Below are 21,529 nucleotides of genomic sequence, written 5' to 3'. Positions count from 1 at the left end.
TCTAGCTGCCCCGTAGCCATCACCTTTTATCAGGGGCTCTTAACCTTTTTTGCATTGAGGGCCCCTTCTCAGAATGTTTTAAAATATGCAAAACAAAATAATTTGTTAAATATTGAAATAGTTATCAAAATGCATTTTTAACTGCAAGTTAAGAACTTCTGTTTCTGTATGACTAGGGCAGGGATGTAGGTAATCAAATTTACAGCTAGATCATAAACCCCCTGAGGGAAAGGGTTTTCTTTTACTCTTCTTTGTATCTCATTCAGCACCTCTAGAGGATGCTTGACACTTAATTGGTGCCTGATAAATACTGGTCAAATTAACTTCATGTGAAGGGCTAGAGGGAGAGAATACCTAGGGTAAGGTACTTCCTGGTTTTTGTGTGTTTTTTTTTAAAGTGAATGAATGAGGGCAGCTAGGTGGCGCAGTGGATAGAGCACCGGCCCTGGATTCAGGAGGACCTGAGTTCAAATCCAGCCTCAGACACTTAACACTTACTAGCTGTGTGACCCTGGGCAAGTCACTTAACCCCAATTGCCTCACTAAAAAAAAAGGTGAATGAATGCCCAAATACCTAAACTCTAGAGGAAAAAAGGGAGCGCACTTATCTGTGAATCTGGGCTCACTGAGATAGGAGCTGAGAGGAGGCAAGATGAGGAGTTGAGCGCTGGAAGAGAAGAGGAGGGCTGGAGAAAGGGGAGAGTGGGGATCAGAGAAGCTTTCTCTTCATTCAAAAGCCATTCTCTTAATCAAGAGCAGCTGAAACAAGCCGGCAGCCCTGCTCTACCTCTGTTACTATCCGGGTGAGAAAGGCCGGGTGATTCAGGGGTTGGCAGCTTTTTGGGTCCTGGGCCAAAGTAAAGATGCAGCAGGATGTCTGAGCCAAGCCCCCGGTGATGGAGCAACCACGCCCCTCGCTACCCCTCTAATGGCTCTGTCTCCATCATCCCCACCTCCGGAGCACAGCTGCTCAGCGTTCACCCCTCTCTTGACACCTCCCACTAAGGGAACCAAGCCAGAACTCTGCACACCCCTTGTTCAAGGCAGTTCTTTATCTGTAGAGATCATAGCTCTGGCCCTTTAATCTCATCCTCCCCGCACTTTGGAGAGATTCTCTTCTCTCTTTCCTCCCTCTCCCTCTTCTCTCCTTCTATTGCTCAAAGACTACCCATTTCAAGCCCCAATATATGCGCCCTACAAGTCAACCCTTGGCCTTCACTAAACGCATAAACATGTGTGTTGTGTGTCTGTGTTTCTGCCAGATTTGAACCTGAAGCATTTATTCAGGAGTGTTGCTAGATTTTTTTAAATCGTGTTACACGCCTGATCCATAACTCTAATGTCATCAGGTCAACCACATTGACAGTGCACTGAAGAAACAAGTCAAAATGTCCTTATTACTATACTTCGGGAAAATGCCAGATGTACCTTGCTCTAAAACACCAATCCTCCTAGAAATACTGGAAAATTGTCATATGCCTGGCAGCTGCATATTTGTATGCCTCTGTGTCTCTCAGCCTTCTGACTTCTGCCCCATTGGTGAGTGGGAAAGGAAGCTAAGAGAGAGAATAATGCTATCCCTGAGAGATAGGAATTTTCCCCAGGAACCCCTAACGTATCTTCAGGTGGGAAGGAAGTGTGTCCCCACATTGGTGCTTGTGCCACTGTTGACATGTAAAGGATATAAGGGCAGATGTTTCTCTTTGTGAATCACCTATTTTTATCTTACCACGTTTGTGCACTGCTTGCCATGTGGTGTAATAGAAAGAGTCAGGAGAGAGCTCATTTAAAGCCCCACCTCCAGCTAGATGCATGACCGTGGGGACGTGGCTTGATCTCGCTTGAGTCTCAGTTTCCTCATCTATAAAATGAGGATAACGATACCTCACAGGATCATTGTGAAAATCGAATGAGGAAAATGCACACAAAATGATTCGCAGACCTTAAAATCCCAGGAAAATGCCAGCTGAAATGAGGGGAAAAAGACAGGCTGGCCAGGTGATAAGGGTGAACAGTTCTATTGGTGCCTTCAATACGTCAGGAAGAATCAAAGAAGGTTTCTTGGATTCCAAGTAGAGAACTCTATGAGAGCCTCACAAAGGATAGACAGTCGTGAATAAGTTATTTTCTGTATCAGTGAGGGGGGAAGAGGAACTTCCAAATCAATGAGTTCACAGATGAGAGTATTTCTAGTAGCAGAAGCAGGGGATCCCACTTGAAACTCACCAGGCCCTCTGGTAATGCCTACGTACCTAATCCTTTCCCATTCCCAGTGCTTTTCAGGGAAGATGGTCAGAACCTTCTGGTATTCACAGAGCTCCTGTTGGGTGCACATCCCCAGGCAGAATGGCCTTTGCCTTTCAGAATTGCGTTTCTATCCCATCTCTCAGTCCCCATGTTGATTGGGCTACGTGAAATTAACCTCCCAGAACCAGACGCTATGGGGCAGTTAAGGTAGATGAGCCCCAACTTGTCATCCCCTGGTGGTTAGTCAGGAGGTCCTCAGGAAGGTGTTTCCAGGAACAGCTGGGGCCCCCAGAAGTTCCAAACCCAGTTATGGGCTCAGGAGTCATGAATGTTAGAGCCCTTCTCTCACCACGTGGTGTTGTCCTCACATCTCTCCCAAATCATCAGATGCATCTCTTCAGAAAATATTTTATTGATAAATTAACTCTAGAAGTAGCCACTTTCCTTCCAGCCACCAGACGAGCCAATGGGGCCGTCCGTGGGGGACGGAAGGGCAGGAAAGAGGTGGGACCCATGTCACACACGCAGGCTATGGGATCCCTGGGAAGGCAGAAGTGGGGGTAAGAACTGACATAGGGGTTCTGAGAGAACAGCCCCCTACCACCACACTTACCACCCTGAGTGGAACCCAGGGTTGTCAGAAGGAATGGAGCACCTTGGAACTTTATTGCTGGTGAATCCAAGGAGAGTCAGACTCTGCCAGGCTGCAGTTGCCCATAGGGTGGGCATTGGGCATCAGTGCCCAGGGCTGCAGAGAAGAGGCCTTTCGGGTGCCTTCCTCTGATAGGCCCCATTCATGGTCACAAGCCCCAACCCACTCATCCCCAGGGGAGGGAAGAGACCAGGGGAGAAGGGGTGTTTGAGCCAGGCAGGATCGGGGGAGGGTTATAGTGCACGGGTCATGGGCAGTGCAGATGCCCGGAGGAACAGGGCAGAGAGAGGACAGCAGAGGACCGAGTGGCCCCTCACAGGTCTATGGTTTCGCTGCTGACGCTGAGCTCGTCAATCTGTCGGCAGGCATCCAGGAACTGCTCCTGAAGCAGGGCTTCTTCCCTGGCCAGCTCCGATCTTTCTGGGGAATTGCAGGAGGGCAGGGACAGAGCCCTGTAGCACCTGGGGACAGGGGGGATGGAGCTATTCCCGGAAGGTCGGGGGGTGCTGCAGATTCCTGCCAAAGACACTCGAGGGGCCTTCTCTGGGCTGGAGCAGAGCAGCATGGATGAGCTGTCCCTGGAGAGTCCGTAGAGAGAGCCTGAGGAGGCGCTGCTGCCTACCAGCCAGGCCCCCGGGGAGGGAAGCACTGGGGCTGGGGAGCTCGGCTCCTCTCCATTGACCCCATGTGTCCCGGTCCCAGAACTCTCCTCGCTGGAGGTGGTACCAGAGAGGCTAGGCCCCGGCGGGGTCTCCCTAAAGACAGGGCCCTGAAAAAAGCTTGGGGCGATGAGGACCTCACTGCAGAGGGCCTCGGCAATGCTCCGGTGCAGGTCGATGGGGGAGGGGGGGCAGAAGTCCACAGTGCAATCACTGCCTGTGCCCGGGGAAGAAGCTGCTGAAGGGGCTGTGTTGGTAGCTCCACCCTCGATGCCCAGGTGGCCACCGCCTGGGAGGAGGAGGTCAGGACCCGGCCCAGTCAGGGCACACAGAGGCAACAGCTCAGCCTCACCCTGTTCGATGGCATTTCCTGGGGGCAACTTGTTCTGGGGCCCTGGTTCCCAGCCTGAGGGCAGCAGGGGAGCCCCGTGACCCGGGGACAAACGGAACAGTTTGGCCCAGCATCTCTGGGAAAGACGGGGGCTGCAGAGTGCCGGGTAGAGCCCCAGCAGGGCTAATGGTAGTGCCACACCAACCTCGCCCAGCCTCATGCCCAGCTGGAAAGCCCACCAGGGCCAGGGCCCTGCCAGGCCCAGCTGGCCTCCATAGCCCAGAGTGTACAACACCATGTAGCCCTGGAGTCCCCCACTTAGCAAGCCAAAGGCCCCTGCCACCGGGGCTGTACGGGCTGCCCGCTGCCAGGACTGGGGCAGTGCAAAGGGGCCCCGGGGCAGCGGGGTTGGGGTGGGGCCCTTGAGACCGGCACCCCCCATGAGGACCCCTGGCCTCCGGCGGCTCCTCCTGCAGGAGAGAGCTAGCAAGAGTCCTGAGAAAAGGGACGCCAGGAGGGCGGCAAGGCCCCGGGAAGCTAGCAGAAGGGGAAGGAGGGGCCTTGACACAGCTCCGGCCATGGTGGCCCCCGCAGAGAGCCCCAGCACCAGGAGGAGCAGCGTGGCCAGGCCCCCGGGGCAGCGGGGCGGGTGAGGACGGGCCAGCAGCAGGCAGGCCAGCCCCAAACAGGCAGAGAGGCAAGGCAGAGACAGGTCATGAAGGAGCAGACGGACCAGGGCAGGCAACCTCTCTCTGTGCCCGTAGGCATCATAGAAGAGGGGGAAGGCCCTGGCAGCACCAGCTGAGAGCAGAAGTAGATTGAGTAGAGCTAAGCAAGGGGCTCCTGGTGGGCAGCGCCAAGGCAGGAGTGCCAGACTCAGCAGGGCCAACAAGGCCACCAGCCCAAAGAGAGCACCCACCCCATACACGTGGGCCTCCCATGCCAGCCCCCATCGGGCTCGGGCAGAGGCCCAGTCAGCCTCTAAGTTCAGAAAAATGGGGGGCAGTGGAGCCACAGGAGGGGGATCCTCAGGTTCAGGCAGATCCAGGGTGCCACAGGCCTCTGACCCACACTCTGGCTGTGCTGATGAGCTTCTCAGGCTGGTGGGAGAAGGGTCATTTGGGGTGGAAGTGATATCTATAGACAAGGGGACAGATAATTAGTAAAAGCCACCACGGGGCCAACCTCCAGCCCACTAAGCACCCAGCTTAGGTACTTCACCCTACACCATCCCTAGGATAGACAGGATTTGTTAGTCCATCCAGAGCCTCTCCTTTCCTTCTCTGGCAATCTGACCCTTGGGGCTGCTCCCCAGTCAAACAAGCAAGCTTGTATTACCTACCATGTGCAAAGCCACAGAGACACAAAATCAAAAATGAAACCTTGCTCCCCAATGCCCGAGCTCTCCCTGTGGTCCGCTGTCTACTCCTTGGGCCTCCCTTCTCCCTTGGTTCCGCCCCCCTGCCCCCAGGTCACATTCAAACTCCTCACCGCAGATGCTTAGCCTTGCTCCTGACAATTGTAACCCCCATAGTGCACATGAGCTTTTTCACATGGAACCTAAAATGTTTGAGAGGGAAGAGACTCCTGATCATCATAGAAGGAAGGGTCAGAACTCTCAGGACAGAAGGGTACCCATTTTATAGAAGTGGAACTGAACACCAAGGAAGTTAAATTGGTGGTATCAAATTCAGACAGAAACAGGGGCCACTGAACCATGCAGAAACATCTCTGAGGACCATATACCTTGTATTAAAAGTATCTATGTCCTATTGCATTTTTATTTATCTTATTAAATAGTCCATTTCCATGGACATGAAATGGACATTACATGAAATATTCCTATTACCTTTTGTTGTTTGTTTGTTTGTTTTTGCCGGGCAATGAGGGTTAAGTGACTTGCCCAGAGTCACACAGCTAGTAAGTGTTAAGTGTCTGAGGCCGGATTTGAACCCAGGTACTCCTGACTCCAGGGCCGGTGCTCTATCCACTGCGCCACCTAGCCGCCCCACCCCCATTACCTTTCAATCTGATTAGGCCTGATCTCAGGAGCAGCCTGGGCTGGAGCATCTGTGTCAGACTCTGGGGTAAATCACTCACCCAAGGTTTCCAAAATTGTAATTGTCAGAAGCAGGATTTGAATCCAGACCCTCTAACTTCAGAGTTGATTCTCAATCCAATCCTTCTTCCTACCTCCTCCCAGTTTTACAGCTCAAAAAAATGAATTCTGGGCCCAGAGCAGTGAAAGTGACTTGTACAAAGTTAAGCAACTGGTTAGAGGCAGAGCTAGAACCAGAATCCAAGTTTCCTGGGCTCCCCATCAGGAGTATTTCCCACCCTAGAAGAGTATTTTCCATAATGGTTCTTTCTCTTTCTTTCTCCTTTCTCCTTCTTTCTTTTTTTCTCTCTCTCTCTCTTCCTTCCTCCCTTCCTCTCTTTCTTTCTTTCCTTTTTCCTTCCTTCTCTTCCTCCCTCCCTCCTTCCTTCCTTCCTCTCTTTCTTTCCTTCCTTCCTTCTTTCTTTCTTCCTTCCTTCTCTCCCTCTCTCCTTCCTTCCTCTTTCTTTCCTTCCTTCCTTTCTCTCTTTCTTTCTTTCTTTCTTTCTTTCTTTCTTTCTTTCTTTCTTTCTTTCTTTCTTTCTTTCTTTCTTTCTTTCTTTCTTCCTTCCTTCCTTTTTCTTCTGGCAATCAGGGTTAAGTGACTTGCCCAGGGTCACAAAGCTAGTAAGTATCTGAGGTCAAATTTGAACTCAGATCCTCTTGACTCCAGGACTGGTGTTCTATCCAATGTTTTTTTTCTTCTTCTTCCCATCCCTTGTTCTGTACTATCCCCAGATCCTGTAACAGTCTCTTCCTGCCCTTCCCCCTCATATCCTTATCTCCTCAAGAAAGCTCCCTCATTCCTCCACCCCTCCCCCTTGCTCTCACTTCCCTGAAAGCCTAGGATAGATAGAAGTTTCCCCTCCCCCCGGGCATTCTGATAAGAGTACAACCTCTCCTCATTCTGAACCATCTAAGGGTCTCATTGGGTCTTCCTGGCAAACACTAGGAAGAAGACAGCCAAGCTAATCCCTGGAAAGTCTGCCAGGCTGCTCCTTTCAGGGCAGGCTAACAGAACTGAGATCATTTTTACTGAAGCAGACATCGAGATAAAGACGTGTCCCCAGCCTGAGGGGAGGGGGGATAATTGGGGAGGGGGTAATGGGAAGGAAGAAGAGTGAGTTCCTAATCTCTTCTAAATTGACAAACTCCCCCTCAGCACCCAGCTTGTGTTCCCAGAATTCCAGGTCCCAAATCCATGGGAGGTGGGAATAGGGAAGGAAATAAGCATTCATCTGGTGGCCACTATGTGTGCCAAGTCCTTAGAACCAGGAATACCTCCATTGGAGTCCTGCCTCTGACCCACATTGGCCGTGTGCCTGTGTGCAAGGCACTTAACCTCTTAACGCTTGAGGCTGCTATTTTATTTTTTCTTCTTTTTTGGGGGGGGGGGCATGTGCAATGAGGGTTAAGTGACTTGCCCAGGGTCACACAGCTAGTAAGTGTCAAGTGTCTGAATCCAGATTTGAACTCAGGTCCTCCTGACTCCAGGGCCGGTGCTCTATCCACTGCTCCACCTAGCTGCCCTGAAGCTGCTATTTTAGAGAAGGCGCCTACACCAATGGAATCCCAGGTTTAGGAGGAAGCAGAGATGCTTTGTGTTTGAGAAGTTGCAGAAATAGAGATTCTTGCAATTCTACAACAGGAGAGGAGTCAGGAGGGGTCACTGGAAGCCATGACCACCCATCAACCCAGCAGGCTCAGCTGTACTATGGTCAGAAAAGATGAGGGACAGGGACACTCTGAGAAGGGAGGGGGGGATAGTGTGGGAAAGACTGGAAACAGCTGGGAATGGGAAGGGGGAAGGGCACCTCACTACCAGACTCATGACGCCAAAGGCCTGGCCAAGTCAAAGTTGGTCAATCCAAGGAAAGCCCCAAAAATCCCCCTGGAGGCTGCTCTAGGATGGGCTCTTGGGACATAAACAGTCTCAGGGGCACTCAAGAGAAGGAAAGGGAAAGGCAGGAATCTGAGAAAGAACCTGGAGAATGAAGGGGGGGGAGAGAATTGGAGAGGTGGGAAGGGGTGAGAGTTAGAAAAGTCAGGAGGAAGGTGATTAGGACAGGTGGTGAGTGAGAGAGTGGGACAGGTGGGGAAGAGAGGAATTGAGGGGTCAGAAGGACTGAGTGCTCAAGAGAGCAGAAGGGCAAAGAGACACAGTTCAATTCCAGTTGGAAATTGATGCTACTGTAGCATCTCTATTTAATGCCACTTCCTAACTTACTCCCCCTTTCCAACCCACCCCCACCCTCTGCCACATATATGTCATGGCTTAAATCTATAAAATGTCTAATATTCATCACCGATCAGCAAAACCACCAGCTTCTGTCTTTATGGATCCTTCTTGTGGTTTATTTAACTGAAGGCTGCTGGGGGGGGGGGGGCGGGGAGGAGAAGAGGTTTTCAGCACTTCAGAAAGGTGCAGGAGGCAGAAGAATGAATAATGGGTTGCGGGTCAGAGGGTCTGGGTTGGAATTCTGACTCTGCCATTTACTTAGCCTGTTGATATGGGGGAAAATGGGGTACGGGTTGGGTTAGGGATTGGGGTTCTTGGGAATTCCTCTTTAAAGAATTACACCCTCTTGCACACAAAACGTAGTTAGAATAAGGTGATAGTTTATTGAGGAACAAGGGAAGGGAAGTGCGGGGGGAGGGAAACCATGAAAGAAATCCTTGGACTTTTCATGGGGAGATTTGGCATAAAGCACATGGCTCAGAGGTACCAAATCTCCTCGAACAGGAGACTGGAAGGTACTTTTATAGAGGACTGATGGGGGTGGACCATCTGCCCATGAAAAGTTCCTTTTGTGAGAGAGGACCATCCCCCACTGGTGGTAGCTGGGGGAATTGGGTGAGGGGTGGCTATGGATCCCTCTTCAGAACACAAAGGCCGAAGCCACACCCAAATTTATCTCCCCAGAGTAAGGGAGACCAGAATGAAGGGTAGGAATCAGAAGCTAGCTCAGTCCGGTTTGGTTCAGCTTATCTCTCTAGGCGTTATCTGTCCTCTGGTTTAGTTTCTCAAGGAGAAGATTCCTTGGTGTGCCCCAGAGAACTTCTGGGGTGCTCTGCACCCCATGACACTGTGAAACTTTGGGAAAGTCACTGAACCCCAGTCTCTTTATCTGTAAAATGAGAGGATTGGCCCTCTCATGGGAAAAAGGAGGAACCCCCTAGTGTATTTATTTAGTGATTCCTGCATTTGAGTCAAGAGATCCTCAAAGTTAACACTTCCTTCCCCAGTTGCTGAACTATTTATTGTATGGGGTACAAATTCTTATTTACTGGGGAGGAAAACACCTCGGGGAAAGGGAAGAAGGGAAATATAGAATTAAGCTTTTTCATCTTAATTTAATGCTTGACAGAAAATGAATAAACTATTAACTCAAGACATTCCACTTTTTTCCATCTGCATGATCTGTAGTTACAGCGACATGACAAAAATTCTCTGCCCTATCCTGATGTTTGTTCACGATGAGTTCTCAAAATTGTAAATGATAGCTCACTTAACCACTGAAATTTATCTTAACGTCTTTATCTAGTTCTTCAAGAATATATCTAAAAAAAAAAGGATATATCTGGTGCTTGCTTCAGCAGAACATATACTAAGAATATAGCTGTTTCTTCCTATAAAGAACTTTGTGTTTTGCCTTTTGTTGTATACAACATTGCAAAAATAAATAAAACTGATAAGCAAAAAAAAAAAAAACCAAAAAACTCCAAAACCCCCAAACCAACTTACTAGCTGTGTGACTCTGGGCAAGTCACTTAACCCTCATTGCCCCGCAAAACAAAAACAAAAACAACAAAAATAAAGTGTTGGGTTTTTTTAATGGCCTCCAAGGTCCCTCCAAGTTCTAAAGCTCTGGTCTTATGATCCTAATTAACATCATAAATAAATGTGGGGGCAGCTAGGTGGCGCAGTGGATAGAGCACCAGCCTGGAGTCCGGAGGACCTGAGTTCAAATCCAGCCTCAAACACTTGGCACTTACTAGCTGTGTGACCCTGGGCAAGTCACTTAACCCCAATTGCCTCACCCCAAAAATAAATAAATAAATAAATAAATGTGAACACAGTACATGGCTTTACTGAACTCAACAAATACCATTTGGATGTACTTACCAGTCTCTAATGAAGGCTGCAGTACCTAGTGACTAAATAAACCATTAGCTAAAGTAGTGAAAGGACAACAGACAGAATTTAAGTTTCTTCAACTTAAAAAAAAAAAAGTTGGACTAGGTAACCTTCAAGGTCACTTCTAGCTGGAAAGCCATTATCCTAATTAGCATAATGAATAAACATGAACACAATGCTGTACCAACTCCTATGATATGGCTATGTTAATAATCCTTAATTAAGATCTCAGCTCCGTAGTGAATAAACAAGTCATTGGGTTGGGCACTGATCCTGGCACATAGTAGGCTGCTTATTGATTGATTACCTGAGAGTTGAGGACAAGGTGAAGGACAACTGAGACATGACCTGTTCAGTTTCCTCAACTGTAAAATGAAAGGATCATAGCTTTAGAGCCAGAAGAAATCGTAAAGTTGGAAAAGATGGCCTCTGTTGTTCCTTCTGGCTCTGGCTCTATGATCTTATGATCCTACTTTATTGATCAGTAAGGTACATTAATTGGGTATTACACATCACCTAGGCAAACAGATATATTCTCTCTCTCTCTCTCTCTCTCTCTCTCTCTCTCTCTCTCTCTCTCTCTCTCTCTCTCTCGGTGTCTCTCTGTCTCTCTGTCTCCGTCTCTTTCTTCCTGACTCCCCCCCCACCCCCACCCCCCCGCCATTCTTTAGTGTCTTTTCTGTCCAATTCAGTCCTTCTATAAAGTTTTCTCTTGGACACCATCTCCAGTCTATCTTGTAGTATTCGCAGTAATAGCTCAAACAAGTGATAATTACTGACATTTATATAGGGTTTTAAAGTTTACAAAGCACTTTCCACCTCACCCCCAACAGCATTGAAAGGTAAATCATAAGAAAAGTAAAGGAACAGGAAGGAAATCCTAAAAAACCCCCAACACTCTTCTCATCCTTTTTCCTTTCCTTTCTTTCCTCTGCTCCCATCTGTTGGATAATCTTGTTTTCCTGGCCCTGAAGGCATGTCCACGAAGCTGCAAAGGAAGTAACCCTCCCCCTGGCACGGAACATAAAACTATCCAAGAAATCCACCCAGGTCAGAAAGACCCCAGAAGAAACAGAATGACCCCAACCCCACTCTTCCCTCTCATCACCAATTTCATTAGGATGTTCTGGGAAATCAGGCCCTTAAAGAGCTCTGGATTAGCCCACCCCTCTTTTCTCCCTTCATTATCATAGTCAAATTCATCCTTTCCCAAAGGCTTGCCCCCAACCCACTCTTCAACACCAACATCAGCCCTCTATATAATGGGGAAAGTGCCAGATTTTGGGGCGGGGGAAGAAAAGAAAACCCAGCCCCGAGCCCTGGTTCTGTCTCTTACAGCTTTTTGATCTTGAATAAATCATTTGACTCATCTGAATCTCATTTCTTTCATTTGTATAATAGAGATAAAAATACTGGCACTTTCTGCTTATTGCAAGGAAAGCACCTGACAAACCTTAAATTACAGAATTCTATTACATTAAGAATCATCATAGAATCTACCTCAGAGGGTTGTTGGGGGGTTCCAATGATAAAAATAATAACTGATATTTATATGCAAAGTGCTTTACAAACATCATTTCTTTTGATCCTCACAACAACCCTGTAAGGTAAGTGCTATGGAAACTGAGACTCAGAGAGGTTAAGTAATTTGCCTGAGGTCACACAGTAAGTACTTGGCAGTAATGGCATTTGAATCCAGGTCTTCCAAAGTCTAAGGCCAGCACTACCCTAGCCCCACTAAAACACTGTCTCAAATGAGACTCTTTTTTTGTTTGTTTGTTTGTTAGTTTTTTGTGGGGCTATGGGGGTTAAGTGACTTGCCCAGGGTCACATAGGTAGTAAGTGTCAAGTGTCTGAGGCCAGATTTGAACTCAGGTACTCCTGAATCCAAGGCCGGTTCTTTATCCACTGTGCCACCTAGCTGCCCCCTCAAATGAGACTCTTTTTGAACCCTAAGTATTATACGAATGGTGGCATCGATGAAGCCAATTTGTAGCCAACACACACACACACACACACACACACACACACACACACACAGAGGGAACCCCTGCAGATTCAGAGGCATTGAGGCAGGGAACATTAACATAGTCCACAGGAGAGGAAGGAGGTAGAAATGACTGCACGAAAGATTCTACTTGGCAAGCTCAGCCTCCACAACTCTTCCAAGTTTCCCGATTCAAGTCGTCAACATCACTCAACACCCACCATGTGCCTGGCATTGTGCTAGGTATTATTGATGCGTGTGTTCGTGCCCCGAAGAGTGGGGGTGTTACAAAAGAGAGAGAAAACTCAGTTTCTGCCCTCACAGAAGAGATGGAACTTTAACGTCGGTCTCTATGCCTTCTCCTCAACAGGATTCAGTTTCAATGCCTGGGACATCTCAAAGATTCTGCCTTTCTCCTCCATCTTTCCTGGTAAAGGGCAATAGTCTTCCGCTTTTTCCTGCCTGGGGGCACTGAGTGGAATTTCCTGGGTTCCTAGGAGTGAGATGTTAGTGTGGGGGTTCTTAGCTTTTTTTGTGTCACCGACTCCTTTGGCAGTCAAGGTATGCCTATGGACCTCTGCTCAGAATACTGCTTTTAAATGCATAAAATAAAATGCACAGGAATACAAAGGAAACCAATGGTATGGAAATAGTTACAATTTTCTTTAAAGTTCACACACTCCAGATTAAGAACCCTGGTTTAGAAGGACCTTAGAAATCATCTTGTCCAATTGTCTTATATCACAGATGAGGAAATGGAGGCACAAAAGGGAGCTAAAGTGACTTTCCCAAGTCACATAGTCGGTAAGTAACAGACCCAGAATTGGGATCCTGGTTCTCTGGCCCCCACTGCTTCTCTCTACCCTGAGGTGTTTCCCTTCAAGGTAGCTTCCTCTATAGCCTCCTGCCCAGTCTTCCAGTGGATATGAGGGACAAAAGGAAAAAACTGGAAGCATTAGTTTGCAGTTTATAAAAGTGGCTGAGGGGGGCAGCTAGGTGGCGCAGTGGAGAAAGCATCGGCCTTGGATTCAGGAGTACCTGAGTTCAAATCCAGCCTCAGACACTTGACACTTATTAGCTGTGTGACCCTGGGCAAGTCACTTAACCCCCATTGCCCCGCAAAAAAAAAAAAAAGAAAAAAAAAGTGGCTGAGGGACAGAAGCTGGGCCCAGGGGGTGGTAAGTCTGGAGGAAAAGCCAAGCCCATTTTATCCAGAAGTAGTCCAGATCAAAGGGACTAAGAGAAAGTCTGCTCTGTTCTGAAAGCTTGGAGGCCACAGCTGGTATAGCTCCTTATCACCCCACCCCCACTCCCACTCCATTCAAGGAGACCTTAAATTTCCACAAGGCATCTAGGGAATGGGACACATTGTGGAACTAGTCAGAGACCAATCTACAAATCTCACCCAGGTTCAAAAGACCTCAGAAAAATCAGATTGGATTCATCCTCCCCTGGACCAGGTTGGCCACTTGAGCTATCCCAGTTGGCCCGGTCAAGGCTCACTGACCTCTCCAAAATGTACCAACCATCCAGAGCCTGTCCCAGGGAAACAGGAAGAAAAGAGACTAGCTCCCCTAATTTCCACCAGCAAGGAGGGAGGAGGAAGAAGAGGAGGAGGACCTCGCTTTCCAACTAAGCTGAGCCGTGCTGCCCCTGACTGTCCAGAGTCATTAGGCCTTTCTTGGCCAAGGCTGTCACCTGGGCTGACAGGCTGCCAACCAGCATCCTTTCAAGCCATCTCCCACCCTGAGGGCCACAGATACCTCTTTGACACCTCCTTCCCATACAGACAGAGGTGGAAGGTGTCACCAGGACACCAGGACTGGCTGGCACCTCACCTGAGGGGGATTTCTATGACTTTGACCTGAGGAGGAAACATAAATAGCAGGATTAACTCAGCCCCACATCAAACTTCAGCTCCAGTTCACTCTTGTGGAGTCATGGAATGACTGCCTCAGAGTTGGTTTCTGTACCCAAGACAGTTTTAAGATGTACTCTCAAGGAGCAGCTAGGTGACACAGTGGATAGAACACTGGCCCTAGAATTGGGAGGACCTGAGTTCAAATCCAGTCTTAGACACTTACTAGCTGTGTGACCCTGGGCAAGTCACTTAACCCCTATTGCCTCCAAAAAAAAAAAAAAAAAAGACTCTCAAGACTCAATGTTCAGGATAGTTGAGTATCTTCCTACCCATAGTCAGCCCCTGAAAGCAATCCAGTGCGGATCACTTTGGAGCTGGTTGTCTTCCTGCCCAGGGAATCCAAGAAAATGAACAATCTCATCCTCACTGTGAGCAGTGCCCAGCGCCATCTTATACCACTGCATATGAGTAATTGGTGGGGGGAGGGCAGGTTTCAAATACCAGCTAAAACCTTACCTTCTATAAGAAACTTTTCCCAACCCCACTTAATGCCTTGGTTATCTCTAATTAATCTTGTACATATCTTATTTGATGTGGTCTTTTGAAAGTTGTCTCCAAAAAATAAATAAATAAATAAATAAATAAATAAATAAATAAATAAATAGATAGATAGATAGATAGATAGATAGATAGATAGATAGATAGATAGATAAATAAATAAATGAATGAATGAATAAATGAATAAATGAATGAATGAATAAATAAATAAATAAATAAATAAATAAATAAATAAATAAATAAATAAATAAATAAATAAATAAATAAATAAATAAATAAATAAATAAATAAATAAATAAATAAATAAATAAATAAATAAATAAATAAATAAATAAATAAATAAGGGGCAGCTAGGTGGCGCAGTGGATAGATCGCCGGCCCTGGAGTCAGGAGTACCTGAGTTAAAATCCGGCCACAGACACTTAACACTTACTAGCTGTGTGACACTGGGCAAGTCACTTAACCCCAATTGCCTCACTTAAAAAAATTTTTAAAAAGAAAGAAAGAAAGAAAGAAAGAAAGAAAGAAAGAAAGAAAGAAAGAAAGAAAGAAAGAAAGAAAGAAAGAAAGAAAGAAAGAAAGTTGTCTTCCTCATTAGGCTTCAAGGTCCTTGAGAGCAGGGATTGTCTTTTGTCTTTTTTTTGTATCTCCAGGGCTTAGCACAATAGGCACAATAGGCACATAGGAAAGAGGCACTTAATAAATGCTTATTGACTGACTGGCCAACTAATCAGGACATATGTATGTTGAACAGGCCTTGGCTACAGTTCAACAACAAATCAACAAGCACTGAGTGCTATGCTAGGTACATCGCCTAAGTACAATGGTGAGACACTTCCACCCTTGAAGAACAAGACTAGGTCTAGTGAAGGGAAAAGGGAGAAGGGAGCTCGGGCTTCCTGCATCTTCTGAAGTTCTCTACCTACACTACGGTGCACACAGAGGATTTGTTTTTGCTCCAAGTCTACGTTCTCACATCTTTCCCCTGAGGGGCCAAGCTCGGTCTGCTCCTGACAGCATGTCGTGTCAGATCCCACTGCAAAAGAAGATAGCAGCACAGAGAATCGAGAGACAATGGCAGGCCAGGCAGAATGTAGAGGAAAGAGAGAAGCTGGAAGGGGACCTTGAGGTCTTTATCTGAGGGAGGAGGGAAGCTTCAGATCCTAAAAGGGACTGAGCCTTGGATGCCTGACAATACATCAAAGATCTATGATTCTGTTGGCATAGAAACCCCTTCCAACCGCTGCAGGTCACAAACCTGACAATTTACTAGATAAGTCTAAGAAAGGTGTCTAAATGGGAGAGGGGTTAAGTCACTTGCCCCCATACAAAGCTGTTAAATGCCCAAGGATGCCACAGTGAGTAGACTATTGGAATGGGAGCCTGGAAGACCAGATTTCAAACATTGTCTCCTGTACTTAGTAAATACGTGACCCTGGCAGGGATCCTTCTCCCAGCCTCAGATTCCTTCCTGGTTTTATTCATTCATTCATTCATTCATTCATTCATTCATTTATTATTAATGTATTTACCTATTTATCTATCTATGCATTCATTCATTCATTTATTTATCTGTTTGTTTATTTAGTGGGGCAATGAGGATTAAGTGACTTGCCCAGGGTCACATAGCTAGTAAGTATCCAGTGTCTGAGGTCGGATTTGAACTCAGGTCCTCCTGACTCCAGGGCTGGTGATCTGTCCACTGTGCCACCTAGCTGCCCCCGCTTCCTTCCTGTTTCAAATCTATGAACCCATAGAATGTGTGAGGCATGACTTGAACCGAGGTCTTTCAGACTCCAAACCCAGCACCCTACCCACTAAGGCATGCTGACTCACAGGCCTTAAGAATAGTAGCCTCTAAATGTGTGTTTGTTGAATTTGTTGAATCAGCCAGTGTTAGTAGAAAGCAAGGAGAGGGAGGGGAGTGCAGCAGCTGTAGAAATAACTAATGGAAGAACTCTTAGTTGGCTGCCTGACTTGTCTCTTTGTATATTTATTTGCCTCATGGCATCAGTCTTAAACTAAGGCAGCTAGGTTGGCACAGTGGATAGAGCACCAGGCCTGGAGTCAAGAAGACTCATCTTCCTGAGTTCAAATCTGGCCTCAGATACTTATTATGTGTGACCCTGGGCAAGTCACTTCCCCTGTTTGCTTCAGTTTCCTCATATGTCAATTAAGCCAAATAAGGAGACGGCAAACCACTCCAGTGTCTTTGCCAAGAAAACCCCAAATGGGGCCACAAAGAGTTGCACATGATTGAAATGAATAAAAATCAGTCTTAAAACCATACTCTCTGGTAGGCAAGAACTGTGTCCACGTGCCTTCCTACAACACCCAGCACAGCAGCAAAGCAAGGAGTAATAACTTCTCCTCCACTAGAATGTAACCTCCTTGAGGGTGGAAATAGTTTTGGGTTTTGTGTGCCCCACAGTGCCTGGCATATAGTAAGTACTTAAAAATGCTTTTTGACTTGATAGCTTCATTTGAGGAGGAGGAGGAGATGACAGCAAGCTCTTACCTGGAGGTTCACTCCCCACTGAATCATTGCTTGGGGAGGGGCCTGGGCCCACGGTACTGTTGGTGAGGTTATTCTCCAAAGGTTCCAGCTGGGAGGACAGGGTAGTGCCAAAGAATCCTGCAAAGGGAGCGGGAGGCCCTGAGACCATGTCCCAATTCACCCACCCTTCCTCTCTCTGGCCTGTCACAAGTGTACTTGAAGAGAGCTTAGGGAGAAAAGCCCAGAGGCTCACAGGATGTGGAATGGGATGAAGGAAGGGTCCCTAGACATCATGTAACCCAACCTCTTGGGTACATGACTTGATCTAAGTCACACAGATAACTCAGACCAGAATAAAGTGTTTTGACTTGACTTTCAACATGCCTCAGCCCACCCATGACATGCACTTTCTCCTAGACACAATTCCTAAGTAATCAGGTAGGTGGGCCTGGAAGATATATCTACACGTGAGTTAATGGGATGAAAGACAGATGCAATGCATGAGCTAGGGTCTGCACCAGCCATTTCATAAACAGTACACACCCCACTGTCTGAGACAAGCACAACTCATTCCAGTTCAAAGTCTAAAAGGATGGGAAAGGGTTGGATCCATGGTCCTCTCTCCTGTAAGCTGGGGCTAGGGTAGCCCACCAGTGGTTTCCACATCCTGTCTCTGGGGCCCCCATGGCTAGAATGCAGGTACTCACCAAAGGGCCCCAGGCGGCCCGCTATCTCTGCCAGGCTGGCCCGAAGGCTAGGTAGCAAGGGCAGCATCTTGTGCCCAAGTGTAGGTGCTGCCCCTGCTCTCAGTGCCACATCAAACTTCAGCTCCAATTCACCCTTGTGGGGCCATGGGGTGCTGGGTGGAGGGGCTGTGGCTTGGAAGGCAGTGTCCAGGGATAGTGTGCCCAGGAGAGGGAACCCCTCTTTAGGCCTGGGGTTGGGAGAGGTGGTCTGCCAAGGCAGAGTGGAGGTACTGGAGACAGCGCTGCCCTCGGCAGATCCCCACTCTGGGGAGCTCAACAGTCCAGGAAGAGTATCAGTTCTCAGCCCACCGACCACGTCATCAGGCCCCTGATCCAGAACTTGGAGTCGAGGCTGGGTCTCTGTGGCAAATCCTTCCCAGGCAGATCCAGGTCCCCGAACGTGAAACTTAAAGTTGAGGCCCAGGTTGAGAGACAGCATGGAGGCCTCACTCTGAGGGCGTGGGGCCAAGGTGGTAAGAAAAGTACCAGGAACTGGGGAGCCAGGCTGGGGGGCCACAGGAGCACCCAGGAGGACCCAGCAAATCAGCCCCAGCCCTACCCAGCCCTGCCCAGCCATGGCCCCCACACTCACCTCCAGAGAGAGAGAGAAGCACCGTCCTTCTGTCTATCCTAAAGAAAGGACAGATGCCCCAGTTAGTCTAGCTTGCCAAGGGAAATGCTTTGTCCTCCCCTGTCCCAGGGACAGACACATGGATAGGGGGTGGGGTGCGCTTCTGACTCAATGAAAAAGGTACTGGGAGGGCAAGTAACAAGATCCTACGGAGAAGGCTGAGGTCTTTGGTCCCTGGAAGGGGATTCTGGAAGCTGTCCTGGCTAACTTAGTGCATTGCACATCGTAGCCACTGGATTTATTGAATGAATGAACCTCTCTCACTCCATCTCCCAGCCTTTTATTACTCTGGCCAGCGGCCCTGGCCCATCCCTTGCCTCCACAGATCTGGGGCTGTGTGTCCTAAATGCTGCAGTGCACATCCCTGTGGCCCCATCAATTCCCTCCAATGCTTCCTCCTACCCTTTCTTACCTTAACCTAAATCAACCCTGTATTCCCCCACTCCAATTCACATAGGATGCCCACATAGGATGTGGGGGGGCTTCCAGCCTTTTCTCTGACTCACCCCCACCTGTCCACTTTGCAGGACTAGAATGACTGACCCCAAGCCAGGACACCGGCTCTTTAACCTAGCTGAGCAACCAGGGCATACAGGAGACAACTGGGACCTGGGGGAGGGGAGTGAAAGAGGAGGGAGGACCCATGAGGTGGTTAGGGAATTGGGAGAGCAAATGGGGGGAGGGGAGCTTCAGATTCTAGCAGAAGCCCCTCCCAGCATAGGAAGTTCACTCCTGCCTCAGATTCTAGCTCTCTTCTCCTTCTTTCTCAACTTGAACCCCCGCCCCCCAAACCCAGAACCTTCTTGTGGCTTTTCTGTCCCTTTCCCTACAGGGAGTGGGGGTTGGGGGGTAGGATTTTCTACTTCAAGGCCCCAGGCTCCTGGCTCCCCAGGGAAGAAAGCCAGGCAAACCCAGACTTTTGACTCCTGCAGCTGATCACAGACACACACACCACCACCACGGATGGGATAAGCAGCCACATCAGGCTGGGTGGGGTGGGGGATAGGGGGTGGGGCCGGGAAAGGAGGAAGAGAGGGTGAAAGGAATAGGAAGGGGGAGGGATGAGATATAGATACACACATGCAAAAACAACCCTCCCATGTAGTGCACACACACACACACACACACATGCACCCTATTACACACACCCCCTACAGACACCCATATAGGCAGCACACACACCAGTCCATTCTCTCACACATTCTCTTCCCCCTATTCAAGTCCTCCTTCACTCAACGTGCCCCCACACTAGTAACACCTATGTCTTCACTCACACCCCTCCCCACATACACACAACCCACAATCCAAACCATTCCTACACACAAGCACGCGCACACACATGCATTTACACTCCCCCAAGACCAGGGATGCGCTCATCCACCCCCTCTCCACTCCCACTCAGCCCGATTCCATTGGGCTACCCCTGGGGTCAGCCTCACCTGAAAGTCCCCTCTCAGAAAGGGGAGGAAACAGACCTTCCCCGGTCCAGCCCAGCTTGGAAAAGGCCAGAAATGTTGAGCCCCTTCCTCCGCCTCCCCCCCCCCATCCATTCTTGGCTACCCTCATCTTTGGTAATGAAAGGAAGAAGGGGGTAATGAATGGGGGGGCGGGGTAGATGGATGGAGGGTCTGCCCTTGAGACATCTACACACACACACACACACACACGCTCTTCCCCTCTCTTGCCCACCGCCCCTCGTGTCCAGATGCGTATCGCGAATCCCCCGGCTTTCTCCAACCCTTGGTCCTTCCTCATCACCCCGTCTCCCGGTCACGGTCATCGCCCATCTGCGGATCCCGGAGCCCCGCATCCCTCGGCCCCAACCCGAGTCCCAGAGCCGGCTCTCACCGTGCCCAGATCCAGAGGCTCCGCTGCCTCTCGCTTCCTGCGGGCTCCGCCTCCTAGCTCTGAGCCTCCAGCTCCAGCAAAACCTCCTCTCTCTGGGTTTTGGTCTCTGTCTCTCTCTGATGATTTTTCCCTCCCCTTCTGCCTCCCTCACTCCCTCCCTCTCTCCCTCTCTCCCTCCCTCCTCCGTCCCCTTCTCCACCCCCTCCCTTCACCCACCACATCAGCTGCCAGTGTGAAACCCAATACACAACCGCCCAGAACCACGTACACTCAGTCAGTATTATCACTCCGACAGTCCTACACACAGCTCACCCATACACAAGTCACCCTCACTCCCATGGCCATGCGTTGTGCAATCCACCATACACAAATGCAGTTGCACGCTGTGCTCAGAGTCAATTTCAACACACACACACACACACACACACACACACAACCATAGGCATAGCAACCGCTCTAGTCACACATGCTTAAACACAGCCCATTCATAACGAGCAAACCCTGGAAACCCCACTCTGCAATAAGAGCAAAGATCTAGTACCCCGAGCTCCCTAAACCATCTTCTCCCTGAATTCAGCTTCCATGCTAGTCAGCTCTCTGAGCAGTATAAGAGGCTAAAAGAGCTATCCTCACCAAGTGTTGATTTGCTTGGTTTAACCGTATTTATTAGTTGCATGGGAGGGCTCAATTAAGAGTGAAAGTTGACTGGTGAGGGAGACCCAAATGGGGAGACAGTCAGGCAATAAAGCAGACAAGCAAACAGAGAGACACACACAGGGAAAGACAGAGACAGAGAGAGGGAGAGAGAAAAGAAAGTGGAAGGAAGGAAGGAAGGAGGGAGGGAGGAAGGAAAGGAAGGAAATTACCTATTTTGTTCCAAATTCTTGCCAGGGGTGAAATTAATTCTGGGGCTATCCCAAATGAGAAGTAAATCTTGCACCCCAGGTCCCCCTTGCCCTATTTATGTGTGTGTGTGTGTGTGTGTGTATGTATGTATGTATGTATGTATGTATATAAAATCAGGCAGCCCACTTCTTTAGTTTTGTAGCTCTGGTTAAATAATTTTGATTCTTTGAGTCTCAGTTTCTTTATCTATAAAGCAGGGCTAATAATGCCACCATGATCTACTTCATGGGACTGGTATAAGGATCAAGTGAGATGATATAAGTATGTAAAGTGCTGCCTAAACTTCAATGTGCCATATAAATGTCACCTCTTATTACCCCTTATATCACAGTATTGTTATGAAGAAAGTGCTTTGTAAACTGTATAGCATTAT

The 21,529-nt window shown here is 48.5% G+C and overlaps 1 protein-coding gene across 4 annotated transcripts; it reads right to left on the bottom strand.

Annotated features, from left to right (window-relative positions):
* Window positions 1-2,681: 2,681 nt before the first annotated feature.
* Window positions 2,682-20,386, bottom strand: PRRT4 (proline rich transmembrane protein 4). 4 transcript variants are annotated; one of them, XM_043967757.1, is made up of 4 exons: window positions 20,251-20,386; window positions 17,733-18,401; window positions 17,047-17,163; window positions 2,682-5,026 (listed from the first exon to the last, which is right to left on the bottom strand). In XM_043967757.1, the coding sequence occupies exons 2-4, from the start codon at window positions 18,346-18,348 to the stop codon at window positions 3,213-3,215; spliced, it is 2,547 nt and encodes an 848-aa protein (XP_043823692.1). In that variant the 5' UTR covers window positions 18,349-18,401; window positions 20,251-20,386; the 3' UTR covers window positions 2,682-3,212. The 4 variants fall into 4 exon arrangements, with proteins under 4 accessions (XP_043823692.1, XP_043823694.1, XP_043823693.1 ...); XM_043967759.1 differs by lacking the exon at window positions 20,251-20,386 and adding an exon at window positions 20,141-20,237; XM_043967758.1 differs by lacking the exon at window positions 20,251-20,386 and adding an exon at window positions 20,092-20,191.
* Window positions 20,387-21,529: the final 1,143 nt, after the last annotated feature.

The sequence above is a fragment of the Dromiciops gliroides genome, chromosome 5 (assembly GCF_019393635.1).
Source record: "Dromiciops gliroides isolate mDroGli1 chromosome 5, mDroGli1.pri, whole genome shotgun sequence".
Classification (NCBI taxonomy): Eukaryota; Metazoa; Chordata; class Mammalia; order Microbiotheria; family Microbiotheriidae; genus Dromiciops; species Dromiciops gliroides.
The sequence above is the reverse complement of the archived record's forward strand: the minus strand, read 5'-3'. Positions and strand labels throughout refer to the sequence as shown.